The sequence below is a fragment of the Oryx dammah genome, unplaced genomic scaffold, assembly GCF_014754425.2.
Source record: "Oryx dammah isolate SB20612 unplaced genomic scaffold, SCBI_Odam_1.1 HiC_scaffold_8, whole genome shotgun sequence".
Lineage (NCBI taxonomy): Eukaryota > Metazoa > Chordata > Mammalia > Artiodactyla > Bovidae > Oryx > Oryx dammah.
The window spans coordinates 47,398,196-47,420,890 of record NW_024070192.1 but is presented as its reverse complement, the minus strand read 5'-3'; the positions used below and the strand labels follow the sequence as shown (position 1 = coordinate 47,420,890).

General features: G+C 37.3%; 1 protein-coding gene across 6 annotated transcripts in view; it reads right to left on the bottom strand.

Moving 5' to 3' along the window:
- AP2B1 (adaptor related protein complex 2 subunit beta 1) overlaps nucleotides 1-22,695 on the bottom strand; it is a 115,549-nt gene that overhangs the window by 54,988 nt on the left and 37,866 nt on the right. For all 6 annotated transcript variants that reach the window (XM_040244059.1, XM_040244062.1, XM_040244056.1 and 3 more), the window contains exons 10-14: nucleotides 17,760-17,875; nucleotides 16,442-16,607; nucleotides 15,107-15,205; nucleotides 8,048-8,307; nucleotides 3,353-3,545 (exon numbers count right to left, since the gene is read on the bottom strand). In XM_040244059.1, coding sequence (XP_040099993.1) covers nucleotides 3,353-3,545; nucleotides 8,048-8,307; nucleotides 15,107-15,205; nucleotides 16,442-16,607; nucleotides 17,760-17,875 — 834 coding nt within the window. The remainder of the gene's footprint in view (nucleotides 1-3,352; nucleotides 3,546-8,047; nucleotides 8,308-15,106; nucleotides 15,206-16,441; nucleotides 16,608-17,759; nucleotides 17,876-22,695) is intronic.

Here is a 22,695-nt window from a genome sequence, read left to right as displayed (position 1 = left end):
AAAGGTAAATTCAGAGAGGACTGTTCTGTAGAGGGTGCCAAGACTCACCAGAATATAATTCTGTGGAAATCACTGTCTTGGCTTAAAGACCAATTTTTTAACTCTCTACCTAACTTCATCTGGAACTTCACTTGGCTCAATACTCTCAGTCTTGGCTGCAAAATTAAAATAACCTGGATATTACAAAAAAAAAATAATCATTGAAGAGAAGTGGACAACAGAGGATGAGATGGTTGGATGGTTTCACTGACTCAAGGGACATGAGTTTCAGCAAGTTCTGGGAGATGCTCAAGGACAGGGAAGCCTGGTGTGCTACAGGCCATGGGGTCGCAAAAGTTAGACACGACTGAGCGACTGAACAACAATAGGGTCCTATCTCTCAGAAATGCTGTTTAATTGTTCTAGAGCTAGGTACAAACACTCCCAGTATACGTATTTTTTAAATACCAATTATGCAGCTAGAGTTGAGAACACAACCTCTATGGGTAAGGTTCTGTTAGAAACCAATGATAAAAGCAAGCAGAAACTTTTCGGAGAGCCTTTCTGAGATGAAAACTGATGTCGTAACCTGAATGCTGCTTGCCAGACAACCACATATTAATAATTCTGATCCAGGCGACATTATAAATGGGGACCTGGGTCAAATTCTACCATACCCAGCAACATTCTTCTTAGAGAATAAAAGACAGACTTTTAACAAAATAATTTAAAGAGTTTCATGCCCTCCCTCAATGTGAGGCAGAGTAGGAGCTATCTTGCCAGGAATGTGTTTACTACTGAAGTCAAGAGAAAAAGGCATGGAGGTTTATCAATAGCTATTCCAACACCAAAGTGAAGTGGTTCACAGTGATTACAGATATTCCATGTCTTTACGATGCAAAATGTTGTCTGCAGACATGGGTGTTTGTTAGAAAAGGAGACTCCTAGGTCATACCCCAGACCAACAACAATTGTCTTGTTCAAGATCTCCATTTGATGTATATACACATTAATTTGAGGAGCACTGTTAAAAGGTAAGGATTCATTCAAGAAACAGCACTATCTATATAGATTAAATAAAAACCCTGAGATCTATTTTCATCTTTAAATTAGATAATTTACACCAGAACAATAAAAGCTTTTTAAAAATGGCACAGACTACTGCTGCCACAGAAACTTGTCTTTCACACAACCAGATTTAGGTCTCTTCCTTGTGATGTTCTCTTAAAAGGAATCTTGGTTCTTTGAATGAATATATATTTAACTGCAGACAGATCCAAAGCAAAAACAAGGCCTTTCCTCCTCCTTCTGATTTCTGGGATATATTTGTATCACAGAAGAAGTTGAAGAAACCTGCATGTAAATACTTTCTGGGGCTATAACACCAAGTATGACATTTTAAATCTCAAAGTCAGAATAAGCTAAAATTTAGAGTTACAGGAACATTACTGGGCTTACACAGCAACCCCTATATAATATTTAGACATCCAATTATAAAACAGTTTATTCTCTGCCCCAAAGAGAATATCTTTTGCAAAACCAACAAGAAAAAGCCCACATGTGACTTAGTCTACTACAATCTAAGAAAGTTCTAATCAATTTTCTTCCTGATGTAAACTTTCCAGAATTCTAACAGATGACTGGATTGGCTGCATAAAATATAAAGAAAAAACTCACTGGTGTTAAAGACCAGCAAGAGCTAAGATAAAAAGAGTTAAGATACTAAGCCAAATGGAAATAATATTCTCTTTCCTTCCATGCTAAAGTGGGTCAAGAAACAAGAGGGCAGAATCCTGGGCCAGGCATCATCTAAATACAGAGTCTCTTTCTCCCCTCTATCCTTCAAATTTAATTTGTCTTCTTAGGTTCAGTGAGTCCACCATGTTGTAAACTTCTAGAGAAATAAGCAGGGTTGTTCAGGCATAAACGTGAGGAGGATTTAACATTTAACTTGTCGTTCATACGTCAACAGAATACGAAGAGCTGTTTCAATGTTTAGAAGGGATTTTTGGGAGTCTGCATGACTAGTTCAGTATGCATTTATCAGTCTCCTGAGTCTAGAAAGGAAGCTATAGAGCAATGCAGAATATCACATGAGGAAGCCGTTCAGTCAACTCTGTTCATTAAAGAGATCTGAATATGAAAAGCAATGCTTATATTCCCAAGAAAGACAAAAGGAATGCTCATCTGTGTCACCATTAGCTACAGTCCAGAGCTTGGTCAGTATATAGACCCTGGAAGCAGTGATTTCCATTAGTAAAATGTATCATCCACAGAGATATGATAGTAACCCTATCTCCTTAGACTCTCTGTCAGTCAAAAGTTAATGCATCTGTACTGGCTGGTATAAATCCCAGACATAACAACACTGTTCATAAAGTAGAAGAGAAAATGCCAGTGTATGAAGCAGAAAGGAAGATTGTTTTGTTTATATAATCTCTGAGGACATAATATTTTTGTATCTAAGGCACTGACTTTCAATTTCTAATGCTGGGAAATAAATCAGTTGGGCATATATACAGTCATCAGGTTGACAAACATCTTATTTGCAAGTGTCTTGCTAAAAAAGCTTCTCTTAATTCCACCACAATTAAGTATCTAATTTGTAGGGAGCCATGTGATAAGACCTCTTATTTCTCTGGCCTGCCTCTCTACCCAGATGGAAGGTCATCCTTAATATTTCTCATGTATCCTGCACAGCAACAGTAACTAATTGGCACATATTCACAGACACTTTGGACTTTGGAGCCTTTTAGTATTAGAATCCTGGAAGCTAATTAAATTGGAAGTATGACAGTGTGGAGTGGGAGATGTGGATGGAGAAGAGGAAAAAACAACCAATCAAGAAGTACTTTCCAACTGTAAGAAAGATACATTAAAAAAAAAAAAAAAACAACAACCACAAATGGCTCAAATGTCTGCCTCAGAATCTTTCAGAATTAGATAAGGTATAAGCCAATAAACCATTGAAATTAAAAAAGGCAAAAGCTTGAAAGCCTCAAAGTAGGATGATCACTATGAGATCATTTAATTCAGGTCAAAAGGGGAATTACAGCGGTTATCCAGAGTTAAGCAGCAGGAGCAATAATAAGCTCTGGAAAGGCAACTAGGTTGGTTAAACACCAAAAGTTCTATTTAAAGGCAGGACAACAAAATAATCCTGTGCACATGCAAACACACCCCATACAGTATCATTTAATTCTCTAGAGACATAATCCTGTCCTTTATCAAAGGACACTGCTCTGCTTGTCATCTAGTTCTAAAAAGGGGAAAGATTTAACGTTCTTCAGCATATCAGGAATTAAAAATAACTCCCAAAATTTAAAAACAAAAAGAATTTAAAAGAACTACAAGAAAGAAGAAAGATGCTTACCAGACTATCTAGTCCTCCTCCCAAGAGATCCACTGCTCCCATCTGCATGGAAGATACCTGTGGCACATTGACTGGGGGGCCAAGGTCAAGGTTTAAAAGATCCCCCAGAAGGTCACCTTGGGAGGGAATAACCTGAGGCTGCTCCAGGTTGGTAGCAGTGGTGGTGCCAACAGGGCTGTCACCTGCATCGGTGCTGCAAGGTACAAACAGAAGGGGGAACAGAGAAAAGTCAGTTTTAGCAGAGACTTGGTAACAAGGCAACGAGCCAATGTCATATGCTCTTATACAATATAACCTCTTCAATCAATTTTATATTATGCTATATGTACAACGACCTCATCAATCAATTTTAACTGAGCACCCACTCTATAAGGGAACACTGTAATGAGAACTCTGGAGAAATATCTAAAAAAAATAAAGAGAAAAATATATTTCCTGTCTCCAAATAACTTACACTCGAACAAAAACCAACCCCAACACCAGTACTGACAAAACAAGTGAAAAGCACATTCACTGTGGAACAGCAGAAATGAGTATTGTGTGTCTGTCCGCACAATGACAGACTACAGATGAGATGTAGGTGGGGCTGACTCCCAAAAGCTTTTGAGGATGGTTTTAGGGCTAGATTTTTAAGAATAGCATAGTTATATGGAACCACCAGGGAGAGACCTTCCAAAAACTAAGGGACAGTTTGTGCAAAGGCATAGAAATAAACAATTTAACTTTTAGGACCAGTGAAAAAATTATATTGGCAGGAGCAGATACTGTAAAATTTAGGGGAAATGAGGTTGAGAAAAATACAACTCTGAAAACAGGTCTAGAGAGTTAATTTTTGTACGTTAGGCAATGCTGAATCACTTTTATTTGTTGAACAAAACTAAAAATAACATTTAGAGGAACACTATTCTAGCAGGTGTGTGTATAGTAGACTGAAGTTGGGAGAATGGACATGAAGATGAGCTAAGAGTAATTGTTTAAAAAGGGAATAGTGAGTTTTAAGAAAGGACTAGTCCTTTTAAGATTTTTTAAAACTCACTACTCCCTTTTTTACAGTGTGGTGGCAGTAGCAGTTAAAATGATTACTCTTAGCTCATCTTCATGTCCACTCTCCCAGCTTCAGTCCTTTATACACACGCCTGCTAGAGTAATGTTCTAGACCTGTTTTCTGAGTTGTGTATTCCTCATCTTCATGTCCCCTAAATCTTACCAAGTGAAAAAAAAAAAAAAAACTCAAAAGAAAATTTCCAGCTCAGTTGGCTTCACTGTGAAGTATTCTAAAAATTTATGTGAAAAGTAAAACCAATTTTAGATAAACTTTAATAAAACAGAATAGAGAATGGCAATTGAAAAAATCTGAAAGAAGTTCAGTTTTGACTATTAAGGAATTATTCCTAACTTTGGCTTGATAATATATTGTGATTTTTTAAAAAACTGCTTATTTTTTAGAGATACCAATTAAAGTACTTATGAATGAAGTGATATGAGGCCTGAAATTTAAAATACTCCAGTTCCCTAAAAAAAAAAAATTGTGGGAGTGATAAGTGAAATAAAATTGGCAAAATACTGATGACTGTTGAAGCTGAGTGTTGATTACATTTTGACATTCTATCTTGCGTGTTTTATAAGACATAAAATAATTTTTTAAAAACAAACAAAAAATATTCTATAAAAATCCTATTAATAAACAAATGCTTTCTCTAAAAACCCTAGGTAGGTTTTTTTAAAAAATTATTTTTTATTGGCGTAAAGTTGCTTTACAATGTTATTTTAGTTTCTGCTGTAGAGGCAAAATGAATCAGCTGTATATTTACATATATCCCTTCTTCCTAGTTAGGTTTTGATAATGCTTGAACAAAGAAGAATGAAGACTCAAACTCAGAGGAAAAACAAACACAAACAAAGAAGCAAAAGACTAGTGATGCTCCTTATAAGAGGAATCTGGAGGGATAACAGGGCAATTATATGTTGCTTTCAATTCTGTTAAGTTTCAAGGAAGAAAAACAAATAGGGAAGTTCAATAGACAGCTAAAGCCAAGGAACTGGCAGTCAGAGTTACAGAAGTAAACCTGGGAAGAAATTCATGCACACACTTCTGGTGAAATAAGCAGAGTTGGGGGTGTTGTTACTCTGCTGGGGCGATTCCTGGTCACCCTAAGAATGGGGCGATTAGAATAAGATGACCAGGAATGGGGCGATTTCCTGGTCACCCCTAAGAATGGGGCAATTAGAGTAAGATGACCAGGAATGGGGTGATTCCTGGTCACCCTAAGAATGGGGCGATTAGAGTAAGATGACCAGGACCAAGCCTTGGCTCCACCAGTTGCATGCATTGTCTTGGGCAAGTAACCACCTCTCTGAGACAAAGCTTCCTCACCAATAAAATGGTAACAAAACAAAGCACCCTATTTTAGGAAGGATCAAATGAAGTGAGTGAAAGTCACTTAGTCCTGTCCAACTCTTTGATACTCATGGACTATATAGTCCATGTATTTCTCCAGGCCAGAATATTCGAGTGGGTAGCCTTTCCCTTCTTCAGGGGATCTTCCCAACTCAAGGATTGAACCCAGGTCTCCTACATTGCAGGTGGATTCTTTACTAGCTGAGCCACCAGGGAAACCCAAGAATACTGGAGTGGGTAGCCTATCCCTTCTCCAGGGGATCTTCCTGACTCAGGAATTGAACCAGGGTTTCTTGCATTGCCGGCGGTTTACCAGCTGAGCTACCAGGGAAGCTCCAAATGAAAACATGTTATAAACTGCAAGTTTTGTAATATATCAGTGGTAACCCAGTTGAGCTATTTAAAATCCAAAAAGATGATGCTATTAAAGAACTGCACTCAATATGTCAGCAAATTTGGAGAACTCAGCTGTGGCCACAGAACTGGAAAAGGTTAGTTTTCATTCCAATCTCAAGGAAGGGCAGTGTCAAAGAATGTTCAAACTATGGCACAATTGCGCTCATTTTGCATGCTAGTAAGGTTATGCTCAAAATCCTTCAAGCTAGCTTTAGCCTCAGTGAAGCAAGAACTTCCAGATGTACAAGCTGCATTTAGAAAAGGCAGAGGAACCAGAGATCAAATTGCCAATATCACTAGATCACAGAGAAAGCAAGGGAATTCTAGAAAAATATCTACTTTTGCTTCACTGACTACATGTAAGTCTTTGACTATGTGGAATACATTAAACTGTGGGAGAGTCTTAAGAGAGGAGAGAATACCACACCACCTTACCGGCCTCCTGAGAAACCTGTATGTGGGTCAAAAAGCAACAGTTAGAACTGGACATGGAACAACAAACTGATTCCAGATTAGGAAAGGAGTATGTCAACGCTGTTTATTGTCAACCTGCTTATTTCACTTATATGCAGAGTACATCATGTGAAATGCCAGGCTGGATGAAGCACAAGATGGAATCAAGATTGCCAGGAGAAATATCAACAACCTCAGATATGCAGATGACACCACACTAATGGCAGAAAGTGAAGAGGAACTAAAGAGCCTCTTGCTTGATGAAGGTCAAAGAGCTGGCTTAAAATTCAACATTCAAAAAACTAGGATCATGGCATCTGGTTCCATCACTTCATGGCAAATAGATGGGGATTAAATGGAAACAGTGGCAGATTTTATCTTCTTGGGCTCCCAAATCACTGTGGACTGCGATCCACATGACTGCAGCCATGAAATTAAAAGATGCTTGTTCCTTGGAAGGAAAGCTATGACAAACCTAGACAGTGTATTAAAAAGTAGAGACATCACTTTGACAACAAAGGTCCATATAATCAGAACTATGGCTTTTCCAGTAGTCATGTGCAGATGAGCGAGTTGGACCATAAAGCAGGCTGATTGCTGAAGAAATGATGCTTTCGAACTATGGTGCTGGTGAAGAGTCTTGAGAGTCCCTTGGACTGCAAGGAGATCAAACCAGTCAATCCTAAAGGAAATCAACTCTGAATATTCACTGGAAGGACTGTTGCTGAAGCTGAAGCTCTAGTACTTTGGCCACGTGATGCAAAAAGTCAACTCACTGGAAAAGAACCTGATGGTGGGGAAGACTGAGGGCAGGAAGAGAAGGGGGTGACAGAGGATGAGATGGCTGGATGGCACCACTAACTCAATGGACATGAATCTGAGCAAACTCCAGGAGACAGTGAAGGACAGGGAAACCCAGCGTGCTGCAGTCCACAGGGTCACAAAGAGTTGGACATGACTTAGCAACTGAACAACAAGACTTTTTTTTAGACGTAATATTACTTACTGCACATTTAATAGACTACACTATAGAGCAGATGTCACTTTTGTATGCACTCAGAAATAACAACAAAAAAATTCGTGACTCACTTGATTGCAGTGTTCTGGATCCAAAGCCCACAATCTCTATGGTATGCCTGTATATGTTTTTTACCAAGTTTTCAACTATGGGAAAATTTCTAGCCTCATATTTTAGAGTCTTAAGCAACTTTCGAACTTTATCCATTCAGAAAGTTTTTACCACAATTTTCTAAAGGCATAATCTTACCAGCCCTGAGATTAGAACTCAAAAAGGTCTTTTATCCATTACATGTGTGTAGCCACTAGAATTCAGATGAAGCCCTCAAGGCAGCAGAACAGGTTTGCCAAATGCATAGCAAAGCTTAAGGAAGACCAATTTCATCTATACAAAGAATCACTTCCCAATCAAACCAAGTTTACCCGCTTACCTTCCATGATGTATTGGCAAGTGTTTGCGATGGATTCCGTGACTTCCTTCCACAAAAGCATTGGGCGGCTTATGGTACACTGAGGCCAAAGAACCAATGTGGCAGATTAGCTCATCCAGTAGAGTTGGCTCAATAAGATCTGTCTCCTCAGAAATCAGTGGCTTTTCAGACAAGACTACTTCTTTAGCTGTGACAGGATCAGTTGAGAGAAGGCGCCAATAAATATAGCCCCGGTCTCGAAGGTCAGGATTATCAGAATCCTAATGAAAAGGCAAACACAAGAAGGTTTAAATGTAATTCTTTTCCATATAGAAACTCAAACTGCTGATTTATTATCAAGGTAATGCTGTACCAATTTACGCAGGGTTGGCTGTTAGAAGATATTTAGACTCAATATGTTGTTAATATACTCATAATTCTGAAATCTCTAATGTTTCAAAGAATTTAAATATAAATTGAGGTTAGTTCTAAGACTCAAATTCAGAAAGGAAGTTGGGAAGAAGAAAGTAAAGTTTAACCCAAGAAAAATCAATTGCTTCAAATGGCCTTGGGACATAAAAATGTTTTTAACTGCTATAAATATTAGCAGAATTATCCATGAAACACATCTTACATATATTTCACCCATACCTTCTTTCTTTATTCAAATATTAAGTATCTCCTGTGGAGACACTGGCTAGGCCCTGGCAATAGAGACAACACATGGTGCCTGACTTCAAAGAGCTCAAAGAACATTAACTATTTATTAAAATATGAGAGGTGCTATTACCTAATTTAAAAAAAAAAAACTGTTTAAGAGAGCATATAAAACTAAGTGCTTCTAAAAAGGGTGATGAATTTAGTGTCCTCGTTTCTTTGTGTGGTGGCAAAAATAATTTTATACATGATTGTGGCTAAGGAAAATTTATTATCAATGCCACATCACAATTTAGAAATGAATAATATAAAAGTATGTCTCCCCTAATCACCCAGCCCTCCCCTACCTTAACTCCCCCATCCCCCAAGTACCCATCCATATGAATAGTGCACTGTGAGCTTACACACACACATATATTCATTTTACACAAAACCAGTTTCATCCTATACTCACGCTGCTTTCCGTAGCGGCACACACAGTGTCATTCTTCCACCATATACACAGCACTGCACCATTATTTACTAGTGTCCTATTGATGAAGATTTAGATTGCTGCCTTCTTCTCCCTCCTTTATACTATTCAGTTTTGTGGTCATTACAAAGTGGCAGTAAATATCCTGGTATCTACCTCCGAGAGTCTGTCTATGTGGTGGCATTCATCTACCCAGGAATTGTTTCAGTGGTATTACGTTATTAAAGGCAACAATCAGCCCCATTTCAATTTCTGTATCTAAAACACACATACAAAAGTATTTCTTTAAAGTAGGCCAGGGTTTTCCCATGAGTCTGTACATAAGCAGATGAACTGGTTCATAACTTAGCCACTTAAGGCACTTGCCATTCAGCTCAATACCAGAAGTGACCCAGATTGCTTCACATAGATTTTCTTCATCATGTGTTTATGAGTGTTTATTTGAGTGTTGAGTGTTTATTTGCACTCAAAATGGATTGCTGTTTAAAAACAAAAAAGTATAAAGAAAACTGAGATACAAGCTAATACAGCATAAAAATGGTAAATTTTAATCTCAAGATAATCTTTATCATATTCACAGGTTGCATTATTTTAAAAGAAACGCACATTTTTACTTATGTCAAACTATTTGTCGTATTTGAAATGCCATAAAAAAAAAGAAACCGACAATATCCAAATTAGATGCATTTGTTTTGCTGCATGTTGAAGCAGCAAGTTTGCTCCTGAGGAAGCGTTTATAAACAGTTGACTGAAATCTCCTTAGACTTTCATTTGGAAACAAAACTTAAATATTGTAAAACATAAGTTGATTTTTTTTTAAGAATACAAGTTTCAGGCTTCCCTGGTGGCTCAGAGGTTAAAGCGTCTGCCTCCAATGTGGGAGACCCAGGTTCGATCCCTGGGTCGGGAAGATCCGCTGGAGAAGGAAATGGTAACCCACTCCAGTATTCTTGCCTGGAGAATCCCATGGACAGAGAAGCCCGGTAGGCTACAGTCCATGGGGTCTCAAAGAGTCGGACACGACTGAGCAACTTAAAAAAAAAAAAAGAATACAAGTTTCTCTGAGTATCACATCAGGAAAGCAATCCCCATCCCAGCTTTTATTGATATTTAAATTAAAAGTTTTTAATCTGTACACTCAGTCCGTCCCCAAAGCACGTCATTTAATATCTGTAGACTATGTTTTTTATTACACAATGAAAATGAATACTACACATCACTTAATTGGGAAAAATTTTAATTTGTCTAGTAAGTTGTTAAATGTATTAAACTATACAACACAGCTTAGTAATATAATCAAAGTAAAATTTTTTTACTTCAAATTATTTTTCTCATATATCAGCTACATATGTAACCAAAAACAATCCTGTCCAGATTCACAAAATACATACTTCTTTGAAAAAAGCTTGAGTCCTCCCACAAATTCAAAACACTACAATAGGATAATTTCTAGAGATAGAGTCAATGGATTAAAGGGGGTACATGCTATAAATCTTAACACTGACTTAAAAATTTAGTCCTATGAGAAATGAGAAAACGAGTGCAAGTTTTTCATGACCAGAAGTCAAGAGTGGACAAGTATCTCCACTGTCCAAACTCGATTATCTTGAGGGCTGATCTGATAGGCCTACTATCAGCCGTCCTTCAATGCCTCACTATTCACATGGAAGCCACGATAAATCAGGGCCAATCAAGGCTAATGACAAAAAAACAGAACCTTTTATGATTTTACAGTGTCATTATGTGTTTGGTGACTCAGAAAATTTTGTTTGGGATCTACTGTACTGCTACTCCGATAGGCCCTAGAAAATAATGTATTGCCCAAAATTTGAGAGCTTCCAAAACAATTCTTACCAGGCAAGCCCTAAAACAGTAATTCCTAAAACTATAACATGCATCAACATTTTAACACACCAAGAAAGCCATTTAAAGTGCAGATTCCAGGGCTAAACCAGTTTCTGATTCATTATGTCAGAAGGGGGGCCCAGGATTTGTGACTCATTATGTCAGAAGCGGGGTCCAGGAATTTTTATTTTCAACAAGAAGCACAGGTGATTTTGATGATGGTGGTTTCTAGCTCACATATGGAAATACCAAGGTGAAGACTTCTTTCCATGTACTAAAAAGGGTAATTACTAAAGTTTGGACACTTCTCTGTGTATTCTTTATATTTCCTTTAAAACCATCAAAGTGAAAAAGAGATCTTATTAAAGGCATGGATTCAACGGTTGTTCTTTTTTCATAACCAATAGTATTTCTAATTATACCACCATTTTACTTAAAATTAGAAACACAAAGATTTCATACATACTTTCATGAATCCTCAGCATAGATAAAGAACAGGATTACGTCTACTATGAAGATAGAGGCACAGTGGTAAAGAATCCACCTGCCAATGCAGGAGACACAAGAGACACGGGTTTGATCCCTAGGTCAGGAAGATCCCCTGGAGAAGGAAATGACAACCTGTTCCAGTATTCTTACCTAGAGAATCCCATGGACAGAGGTTTCAAACATCTGATATGGGAAAGAAATCTAATCAGATAAGCCATTCAGAGGGGCAGTTAACTACATACTTACGCATAAGAAAACCCAGGACTGGTTAGGAATTTTTTACAGGGTCTCCAAGAGAAGAAAATATATGATTAAATAAATAATTACTTTGATAACAAACCCAAACAGGATAGTTTCTCATATACAACCCTTACTACAGGATGATGATACCAATGTAATTCAGTAAAAACAATTCTAATAAGGGTCAAATCCTTGTTAGATCATCAGTTCTCTACTAATTTGGCTTGATTCAGTGGTACGTTCCAATAACTGTAAGAACACAGGGAATTCTCCCTAACACTTTATCTCAGGTAAATAATAAGAGTCTGAACTCTGACAAGAACCTAAAATACAGCTCTCCCATGCTGCCTGTTAAAATACAAATACAGAAGACTTAAGAGAAAATGGAGATGAAGACAGGGTTCAGAACTTGTGAACACAATGGAATCTACCAAGGACACTCACTTGATTATGAGACTAGCCTCATCTATTCAGAGGTGACTGAAAAGGACCAAGGCAAAAAGTCTTTTTAGAAAACTGTTCCGATTCCATCTTAACAGAGATACAAATGGGTGGTCATGGGTCTAGGCTAGGAAAGCTAGAACGCTCAATATAGATAATATTCATAACCACTGCCTTGATGATTATGTAAATTATTCTGCTTCAGGCAAAGGAAGATGCATAAAAGTTAAAAACTCTCTGAAGAGCTCTTACAAATAAATTGCAAAAGATGTCTCTATTTCCAATGGGTATGAATGTCAAGTGGAGTCTCAGCAGTTAAGATGATTCTGACTATTCCACACATAGCTAAACACAGTCATCTTTAATTTGGCTGAGGAATGATGTCACACACTATGAGCTGAGACAGTCCCTTACCTTCTGAGTAATACTAGGTGCTGAGTGACCCAGCACTCTCATCTCTACTATTCTCTTTCTTTTCTACTTACTGTGGTAAGTTTCACAAGGGGCCAAATACTGCTGATGCTTTGAAATGTAGCCCTCAAGGGAGAGTTAAAACTTGAATACAAAGTAAACATTGTAATAAACAGAAATCCTATGATTCTTGGAAAATGGTATTTCCGAGAAAGCTAAAAGACTGTATAAATGTGAATTTATCTGCATTTAGGAGGTTTTCTCAAGTATTACACAGGCACTGTTAATGTCAAGTTTACTATTTTACCATCTCGAATAAACACCAGACATCTTTGGATTTGGTTAATTTATATAAAGCTCTTTCTTTTGTACAAAGCAGAGAGGCTCCAAAGCCTGTAACAAAAGGCAGAAATGAGCTTCAAGGCCCTACGATGAAGTCAAACACATCACTAATTTAATGGCAGTCACCCTGCAGTGTCTGTAATAAGCCCTACATGATTAAGTGGCAATTTCTACTCAAAATGGCCCCCTGTAGATGACCTATTATACATTAATGTGAAAATGACTTCCTGTGTCCAACCTAAATGCTTTGATTCAAAAAGATGACCAATTTCTGCCCTAAGTACCAAGACATGCCTGATCAGTGATGGACAACCTCCCATCCACTTTTCATGGACAGATGGTGAGCCATGGCCTGCCCTTAGCTCCACATGATCATATGAATGCTTCTTCAGACTAACTGTAATGCAGTCAAGTGAAAGCTTAGAGATTTGGGAAAACAGCATGCTCATTATTGGAGAAATGAAGAAAACTGGGGTACAAGGGGTGGGACAAGACACCCCTGTTTTCTGCGAAATGAATTTTACAATATCCTTTAACTCACCTACTGTTGGTCAACTGCTCCATTAAAAGATAATCAAGCAGATAATTCTCAATAATGTTTACATGAATCAATAATCAGATAAGAAAATTATCTTAATTTTTAGCTTCAGGCCTTCTTCATGTTTGAGTTCACTGACTGTAAAACATCTGTATTTGAATCAAGTGTCAGAAAGTAGCCTCTGACTCTAGCTGTTTTCTTGGCTGTATTTTTTTCAGAGTTGTGTAGTATAGTCTAAAAACAACTTATTTGGTAATGCTGTCTGCTTTACAGTATTCCATTAAGTTATTCAAATGCCTTATCTATCCATCAAACTTCTTGTCCTTAAAATGGATTCCTGACATTTCTAAAATTAAATACTGCCAGAGGAAAGAAGAACTTTGCATTTAACATGTAGTAAATTATGTGCTTTGATCACTTAACAGATAATGTACTGGCAGCTACTCTAGGTTCATATCTGTGGTCTCAATTTAGAACTGGGATTCAAGGAGTGTACTAGGTACATACCTCAACTGTACTAATTACAACATTTACCATATCTAATCCTCCAACTGTGCTTGTTTTTGATATGAAATAAAGCTCACCAGAACAAAAAGTAAAAAATAAAAATATAAAGATGACAACTCAGAACTAGGCAAAATAAAAGAGTTTCAAATTTTGAAATATACAACTGTAAAGAGATGAAAGAGGATATGGTAAATTGAATATCTGAACAGTCTGCTAAAATCAGCCTGTTTTCAAATTCAATTAAGAACATCACTGGATCATGATGGATTGATTATCATTATACTAGTCACATCAGAAAAAGTACTTCGATTTTTGTACTTCGATTTCTGTGTATCCAGCTTGGGGCCACATTCCGGAAATGAGAACCCTCCCTATGAAGACCAAAAATATTATATAATTAAGGAAGTAGCTTTAGCACTTTAAAATTAAGAGAAAGCAACCAATCTAGAAGGCAGAACAGCACACATAAGATCTTTGTCAAAGAATCTACCATCTCTACAGGGTACTTCCATTTGAAAGCTGAAATTAAGTCCCTCAGAAGGAAGTACTGTGAGACTCAATGTCACTTTCAGAGAGGCATGTCCTTCATTTACACTGAAAAGTCTATTCTAAGTTCAATTTTCGTGAATTACCATTAAAACAGAAGTCAGTCAACTCATTTAAAAGCCACACAACCAGTTCTAATTCAGCTGCTGCTGCTGCTAAATCGCTTCAGTCGTGTCCGACTCTATGCGACCCCATAGATGGCAGCCCACAAGGCTCCCCTGTCCCTGGGATTCTCCAGGCAAGAACACTGGAGTGGGTTGCCATTTCCTTCTCCAACGCATGAAAGTGAAAAGTGAAAGTGAAGTTGCTCAGTCGTGTCTGACTCTTAGCGACCCCATGGATGCAGCCCACCAGGCTCCTCTGTCCATGTGATTTTCCAAGCAAGAGTACTGGAGTAGGGTGCCATTGCCTTCTCCTCTAATTCAGCAGAATATGTAAAAGAAGTACTGTTTCGAATTTTTTTAACAGAATCTAAAGACTGTACTCTTTACATTCAAAACCTCCCCAAATGAACCTTCTTGGAAAAAGTTTTACACTTTCCAAGAATGTAAAACAAGACACATCAACTCCATGCTTTTTCCAGATTTCTTACCTGTGTTGCCAAACTCAAGACCTGCTGCACCAGCTCCTGTGTTTCCGATGGTTTCTTGAGAAACAGCTTCACTATGGCAGTGAGCAGAGTGAGCTGCACCTAAACAAATTTAACAGATGAAGTGAAAGGTATCCACATTATTCCACACCACCAATTCCAAAGTGGTGTTTCCCCAAACATGACTGACTGACTTACTACAAGGCCTTTCTGGTTTTGATTAAGAGACAAAGGTTGAAAATTCCACCAGTATCAACAATAGCAGTCAAAGGTTTTCATCAACTGAAAACTCACTAGATTCCTACCTCCAAATTGCATTTTTGGCATCAAAAACTGCCTGTTTGTTTATGCCTCAGATAATCACCTATATTTCTTAAAGTATATGCTAACATGCTGATGGCAATAAAACTGGTTCTTGACCAAATTCTTTATTATTTACTTCCACCGAAAGCTACAACTTTTGGGGAATTGGAGAATCGCATACTGAGGCAAGAGCCAAGACCATAGAATTATGCTAGATCATAGTCAATTAAGAGTGGCTTGCTGAACCATGAAATTATTGGCTTGTATGTATTCCTTGTCAGGGCCTATTAAAATTACTATGATAGAATACATATATGAACTTCAATTTGCAGCGAGTATGAACACCAGGGGGAAAAGGTTTAATAATTTATCTGCTTCTCTGGGCCTTTGACTCAAAGGTCTCTCAAGGTCTCTCAATTTTGGTAGAGGACAGATAGAAGGTGGGAAGGAAGATTCTTTTCAAAATGCCCATGCCAGCCTTCACCCCGACAAAAACTCCAGCTGTAACCGAGCCATAACCATTATTGACAGTAATGGGGAATCATCTTTAGGTGACAGAAAATTATAATTGACTATCGCTCTAAGCCAGTAGTTGTCAAAGCATGGTTCTGGAACAGCAGCAGCAGCAGAAGCATCACCACTCTGAACCTTGTAAAAATGAACCATCTCAGGCCTACTGAGTCAGAAACTCTAGTGTGGGTTCCAGCAACCTGTAGCTTTTAATAGAGATGAAATACCAGTGCTTAGGTGTTTCTACAGCTCATTAAAGTTTGAGAACCACTAGTGTAAGCTAAACAGGCTTGTTCCAATAGACGTCAGCACAACTGAAAAAGCTCACCCCTTTTGGGAAAAAAATGAACATATACACACATATATACACACCACACATATACACACTATATATACACTACAGGCTATATATATATACACACACACTCATATATATAAGTTCAGACACACAAAACTGCCTAACCTTTACCTTTCCTGAAATCCTCCCCCAAACATCTATTTCATTAGGTATAGAAGAAAACTTACTTGGGTGCTTTCATCATGAAAACCCTCCAGGAAGCTCTCTAGTAACTCATCAGCATTGTCAATTCTTTCAGCATATTCTCCCACAATCCAAATCATAGCTGCTCGAGCATCTGGCTCATCCAGTGAATCTAAGTTCTCACACAGTGTGGCAATGATACTTTCGTATCTGATGTAACAAAATGGACTATGGTTACTGAGGGCAAAACTGAGAACCGTATTTAACAATGAAGACTAAAAGCAAAATCATGGACAAGGTATCCACACTTAATCAAGAAATTTAGAAACCCAACCCCTCTTTCCTGACAGAGTGGTAAAAGCATATCCTTTTCCCAAAAATACCATTTCTAGAATTAAAATATATATATATATATATATATAAAACACTTAATAAACCACTACCTTGTTAAAATATTTCTTCTAATTTTGAATCCACCATTAAACTAACTTAATTGTAAGTCACTTCATTTCATATGATCTTTGAAGATTAGTCAGAAGCCTCAGCACAACCTATCTCTATGATTATAAGGTAAAATGACATTTAGGGTGCTTATATGATCTGCTCTTTTTTTTTCAATTGGAGGGTAACTGCATTACAGTGTTGTGATTTCTGCCATACAACAACGCGAATCAGTCTTAAATTATACATATATCTCCTCCCCCTTCAATCTGCTTATTTCACTCTTTCAGATTCTTTAATTGCTTGCCTTCAAAAGCAAATCTGAAAAAGTATGTTTCACAAACTAAGACCTCAACATGAAAATTTTCTGTGGAGTGAAAATGTAGATTTTGCATATCTTAATGGAAGCAGCTACCATACTTGAGAAAAGGTCTAAAACTCTGATAATTTATCGTTACATGTTCTATAATTTTCTAAAAGTACTAGGTAACATACAAAGTGAATAGTGAAGCTGTCACCTTCCTGGATTTTACAATAGGGTGGCCATATTATTCAAACTGAGACATTTCTGAGAGTGAAAAGGGGACACATTTATTAATTATGCTTGGTAATAACCATAATATGGATTATGCCCAGACATGAGTATCCTATTTAATAGTAACTTCATCACCAAAGAACCTGGTTAACTTTTAAAATATGTCAATCGACAATGCATATTCAGACAGAGCTTCAATTCTTCTAAAAGTGATAAAACAGTAAAAATCAGATTTTAATCCTCGTGCTCACAAACTTACACGTTTCTGATTTTTAATAAAGCATTTAATTATGACCAAATAATTCTTACCTAGCCAGTCTCAAAGTGCCTTACTTAAACATTTCCTAAATGAACTGAGGAAGAGGGGCAGCAGTATTTGGACATACTTGTTGGGGTATTTGCGGAAGATGTCCCTGATGACAACAATCGCCTCTTGGACCACATAATTTACTTTGGTTTGGATGAGATCAAGCAACGTGCTCACACAGCGCTCTGCAGATTGCTACAATGAAGAATATAATGAGAAGTCAGATATCTACCCAATAACACAACCTCAACAAAAAAAAATGGGGGCGAGGGGAGAGAACATCCAGGTACATCAACTAAACTAGATTAAAAGATAAGGCACTCAATTTGATCATACTGTATTAGACACAGGGTTATCTGATGGAGATGTACAGAAGTTCAAGATACACCTCAAGTTTTACTCATTACAAAAGAGTCAGTTCAAGTGAACAAAATCATCTTGGATAGCCAGGATGACAGAAAAGAGAAGATAGCATAAGTCAAGGTATGAGGAAAGCATAAGAATGACAGAATACACCAAAGTAGGAGGTCTTTATCTGCAGTTCATGAATGAGCAAGACAGAGGGCATCTTTAAACCTCTTGAAATGAAACTGCCAAATTTCATTTGTGCAGACAAGCATATTTCCCAGGAAGAGAGTCCACAGTTTTCATTGTATTTTCAGTTACCTGTGACCCAAAAAACTCTAAGGAAAATTTGCCATCTTTTGGGCTATATAACTGAAAGTTTATGGACTTAGATAAATTGCAATTTTCCATAGCCTATGGTTCAGCTATAAAACAGAATTTAATCTATATATTAGTCTTTTATTAATGTATTAAAACAATAAATCATAGTTTTTAAAAGAAGAAAGGTAGCAGAAGAGAGATCCTAAAATCCAAGAACTGATTTTTCATATATTATATACCATGATGAGTAATTCCATTATATGCCTCCTGATAAGATACAACAGGAAGTACACAGCATGACCTAAGAGGAATCCTTACCCAAAACAATGAACATGAATATTACCAAACCTCTAGATTTAACTGTCTAAAGGGGATGAAGGAATGAGATAAACATCACTAAAATACAACCAGCCAAATCTAGACTCTGGAAAATTCTACAAGCCTATCGATCTAGTTCCTTCAATAAATGGCACCCAAACAAATAAGCAAAGACTTAAGAGACATATTAACCTAATTCAATGTGTAGTTCTTTTGAGATTTTGATTTGAACAAGGTAACTGTATTTAGACACATTATGGAAAATTGAAAGTGGATTGGATATTTAATGAGATTAAGAATTAGTGTTAGTTGTTAAGTACAGTAGGACTTTTTAGAGGACTTATTAAATATATACACTGGTCTACAGTAAGACCATATCTGAAATATGCATTAAAATACAACAGTAACCAACTTCCTTGAAGAATGGAGAGGAAGTAGATCAACTGGAAACAGCAATGTATTGATATTTACTAAAGACAGATGGTGGGTACATGAGAGCTCATAAATCAAGTGCATGCCTAAAAATTTCAACATTCTAAGTAATATAAGGGAAGCAAAACTGCATCTTGAGCTTATGTATATAAGGTCATATATGATGATTCTGTATTCTTCTATGTAGTTTTTCCCTTTTTGAATTACATCTTAATTCATTTTCAATTAGTAATTCCTGTGCTGTTATTACAAGATCAAAAGAGTTGGGAAATTTGAAAGAAATAAAGAAAAGAAAAAAAATCAGAAGTGGTAAACACCAAGGAATGGAAGACTAGGAAGTAGGAAATTTTAAATATGTAAGTCATGATAAATTATAGAGCATATAAAGGCTAAATTATCAAGTTAGATAGTACAAATAAACTGCTCAGCATAGGACTTGATAAAAAGCAAACATTTACTAAGCCTTTGTTTTAATATTATAATAAAGATAAAGGCTATCTCCTAGGATGCATCAACATTCAAAAATATTTAAGTCTAGGATAGTAATTTTCAAGCAAATTATCATCTCACTTATGTTGCTTTTGATAAAATTTTTAGAACTACCATTAAAGCAGTATGGCAGGTATTTTCCTTGTGGTCCAGTAGTTGAAGAATCTACTTTCTGATGCAGGTTCAATCCCTGGTAGGGGAACTAAGATCCCACCTGCCGAAGGACAACTAGGCCTGCTTGCCACAACTACTGAGCTTTCATGTCACAACTAAGATCTAAAGTAGCCAAAAAAAAAAAAAAAGTGGTATGGCAGAGGAACAAAAGTAAATATCCAGTTGCTGTACATAAAAAACAAGTCCAGAAACAAAGGCATTCAGATACATACAATTTGGTATATGATTTTTTAAAAAGGCAACATTCATAGCTGTAAGGAAAGGATCAAATGTTCTGGTGTTTGATCCCCATACTCTTTATCTTTAACCAAACCATTTCCATTAAAGTAGAAAATAATGGTGAATTTTATATAACTTTGAGGTGAACCATAAATTTCTGGGTGTGCCACTGAAGATATTATTGAGAGAAAATGGAAGAACTCACAAGGAAGTGCGAACTTCCATGCATCAAGCTGAGGAAAGAAGTGAAGCAAAAGGCAAGCGAAAGAGGGAAAGATATACGCAACTGAAAGCAGACTTCCAGGGAATAGGGAGGAGAGACAAAAAGGCCTTAAATGAACAATGCAAACAGAGAAAAACAAAAGAATGGTTAAGACAAGCAATCTCTTCAAGAAAACTGGAGATTCAGGGGAACTTAAAATTATGTCCACGTCACCTCTGGGAGGGAACAGGCATAGGAGAAAGCAGTGTTCTACTTTTAACTTCTATTATTTGATGGAGTAAATACATGTTGTTTGTTTGTACAGGACATAAGTTAGTACCTTATCTTGACCTACACAAACCAGAAATGATTTGCACGCCCTAGAGCTTGTACTCCACAAGAAAAGAAGCCACTGCAAGGAGAAGCCCAAGTACTCTAAATACAGAGTGGCTACTAGTTGCTGCAACTAGAGAAAGCCTACACACAGCAACAAAGACCCACTGTAAAAGTAAAGACAAGGAAGCGAGAAACACCTTAATCTTAGCAACTTCAGATCGGTTCAGTTGTCGCTCAGTCGTGTCTGACTCTGCGACCCCATGGACCACAGCACGCCAGGCTTCCCTGTCCCATCACCAGCTCCCAGAGCTTGCTCAAACTAATGTCCATCAAGTAGGTGATGTCATCCAACCATCTCATCCTCTGTCATCCCCTTCTCCTCTTGCCTTCAATCTTTCCCAACATCAGGGTCTTTTCCAAGGAGTCAGTTCTTCACATCAGGTGGCCAAAGTATTGGAGCTTCAACTTCAGCGTCAATCCTTCCAATGAATATTCAGGACTGATTTCCTTTAGGATGGACTGGTTGGATTTCCTTGCAGTCCAAGGGACTCTCAAGAATCTTCTCCAATACCACAGTTCAAAAGCATCAATTCTTTGGCACTCAGCTTTCTTTATAGTCCAACGCTCATATCCATACGTGATCATTAGAAAAACCATACTTTTGACTAGATGGACCTTTGTTGGCAAAGTAATCTCTCTGCTTTTTAATATGCTGTCTAGGTTGGTCATTGCTTTTCTTCCAAGGAGTAAGCGTCTTTTAATTTCATGGCTGCAGTTATCATCTGCAGTGATTTTGGTGCCCAAAAAATAAAGTCTGTCACTGTTTCCATTGCTTCCCCATCTATCTGCCATGAAGTAATGGACCAGATCCAGTGATCTTAGTTTTCTGAATGTTGAGTTTTAAGCCAGCTTTTTCACTTTCCTCTTTCACTTTCAAGAGGCTCTTTAGTGCTTCACTTTCTGCCATAAGGGTGGTGTCTTAATGACTTAGTGACTTAATCTCTCACAAACAAAATCAAATAAATAAATCTCTCTCAAACAAAATTATTTTATTTGTAAGAAAAGGAGGGCCAGTGTTTATTTCCTCCTTAAAGAAACAAGCGTATACTGTAAATATACACAGCTATGATTTGTCAATCATACCTCAATGAAACTGGGATTTTACTGGGAGTAAAATCTATTAAAAAGGCAATTAAAAACATATAGACAAAAAGCATTTAAAAAAAACAGTACTATGAGATTTCTTTTTCAGTGCTCTTTATTGACTCAACAACTTATGCTTAACCTTTAACCTAAACAACTTAATATGACAAAATTATAGTTTTTTCACCTCAGGCTACTTAAAGCAACAGAGAGATGTCTGTACCTACAGTCCTGATTGAAAAAAAACAACACTCCAACTCTTAACAATAACCAAAGTTTACAATAGGCCCTGTTCTCTTAGCTAAACACCAAACCAAAATTCTTTTTTTCTCATCTGTCATATCCTTGAAACCAGCTACACATTAAAAAACGGTCAGGTGCCCTGAGAGGAAGCAGCAGCTCAGTTTGTAAATTACAGAGAAAGTCTATTACAATTGTGTTGCTGGTTCTTGCCCTTGTCCCACAGATAGGCCAGTTATAAACAAGCAGTCATGACCTCTCCTGCCCCAGTAACTTTGTCTGGACTAGGCAACTCTCCAACTAATAACTTTCATGATTAAAACAGTTTTAGGAAAAGTTCTCAAGCAAATCCAAGTAACTTAAGATAAGGGAACACTAGCAAAAAGGCAGGATTCTTGAAGGTTGATCTTTAGCTTCCAGACAAAGTTCATTCCTCACACACTCTCATATTCCCACCAGAGCATCCTGAATCAAAGGGAGAAATAAGAGCCACCAGAAGCTCATCTCTTTCAGAAAATGATGGATAACTTTCCCGTTAGTTACAGTAAACAGTACTAACAGCCTCTAAGAATCTAGAGGCTTTAAGAACACGTTCCAGTAATTCCAGAGATTAAAAAAAAAATCTCTTTTAACTCTGGAATGAGACTTTTTAGAGAGCACTGTCAGAGAGATTAATAAGGCAGTGACATTCAGGAAGTGAAAAGCACAAAATGCCTCTTCTGCCATCAGAAGAGTTCTGAAAATTGTCTATAGTACTACCATAAGTAGGCAGCTGCTACTCAGGAAGAAAAGAAAA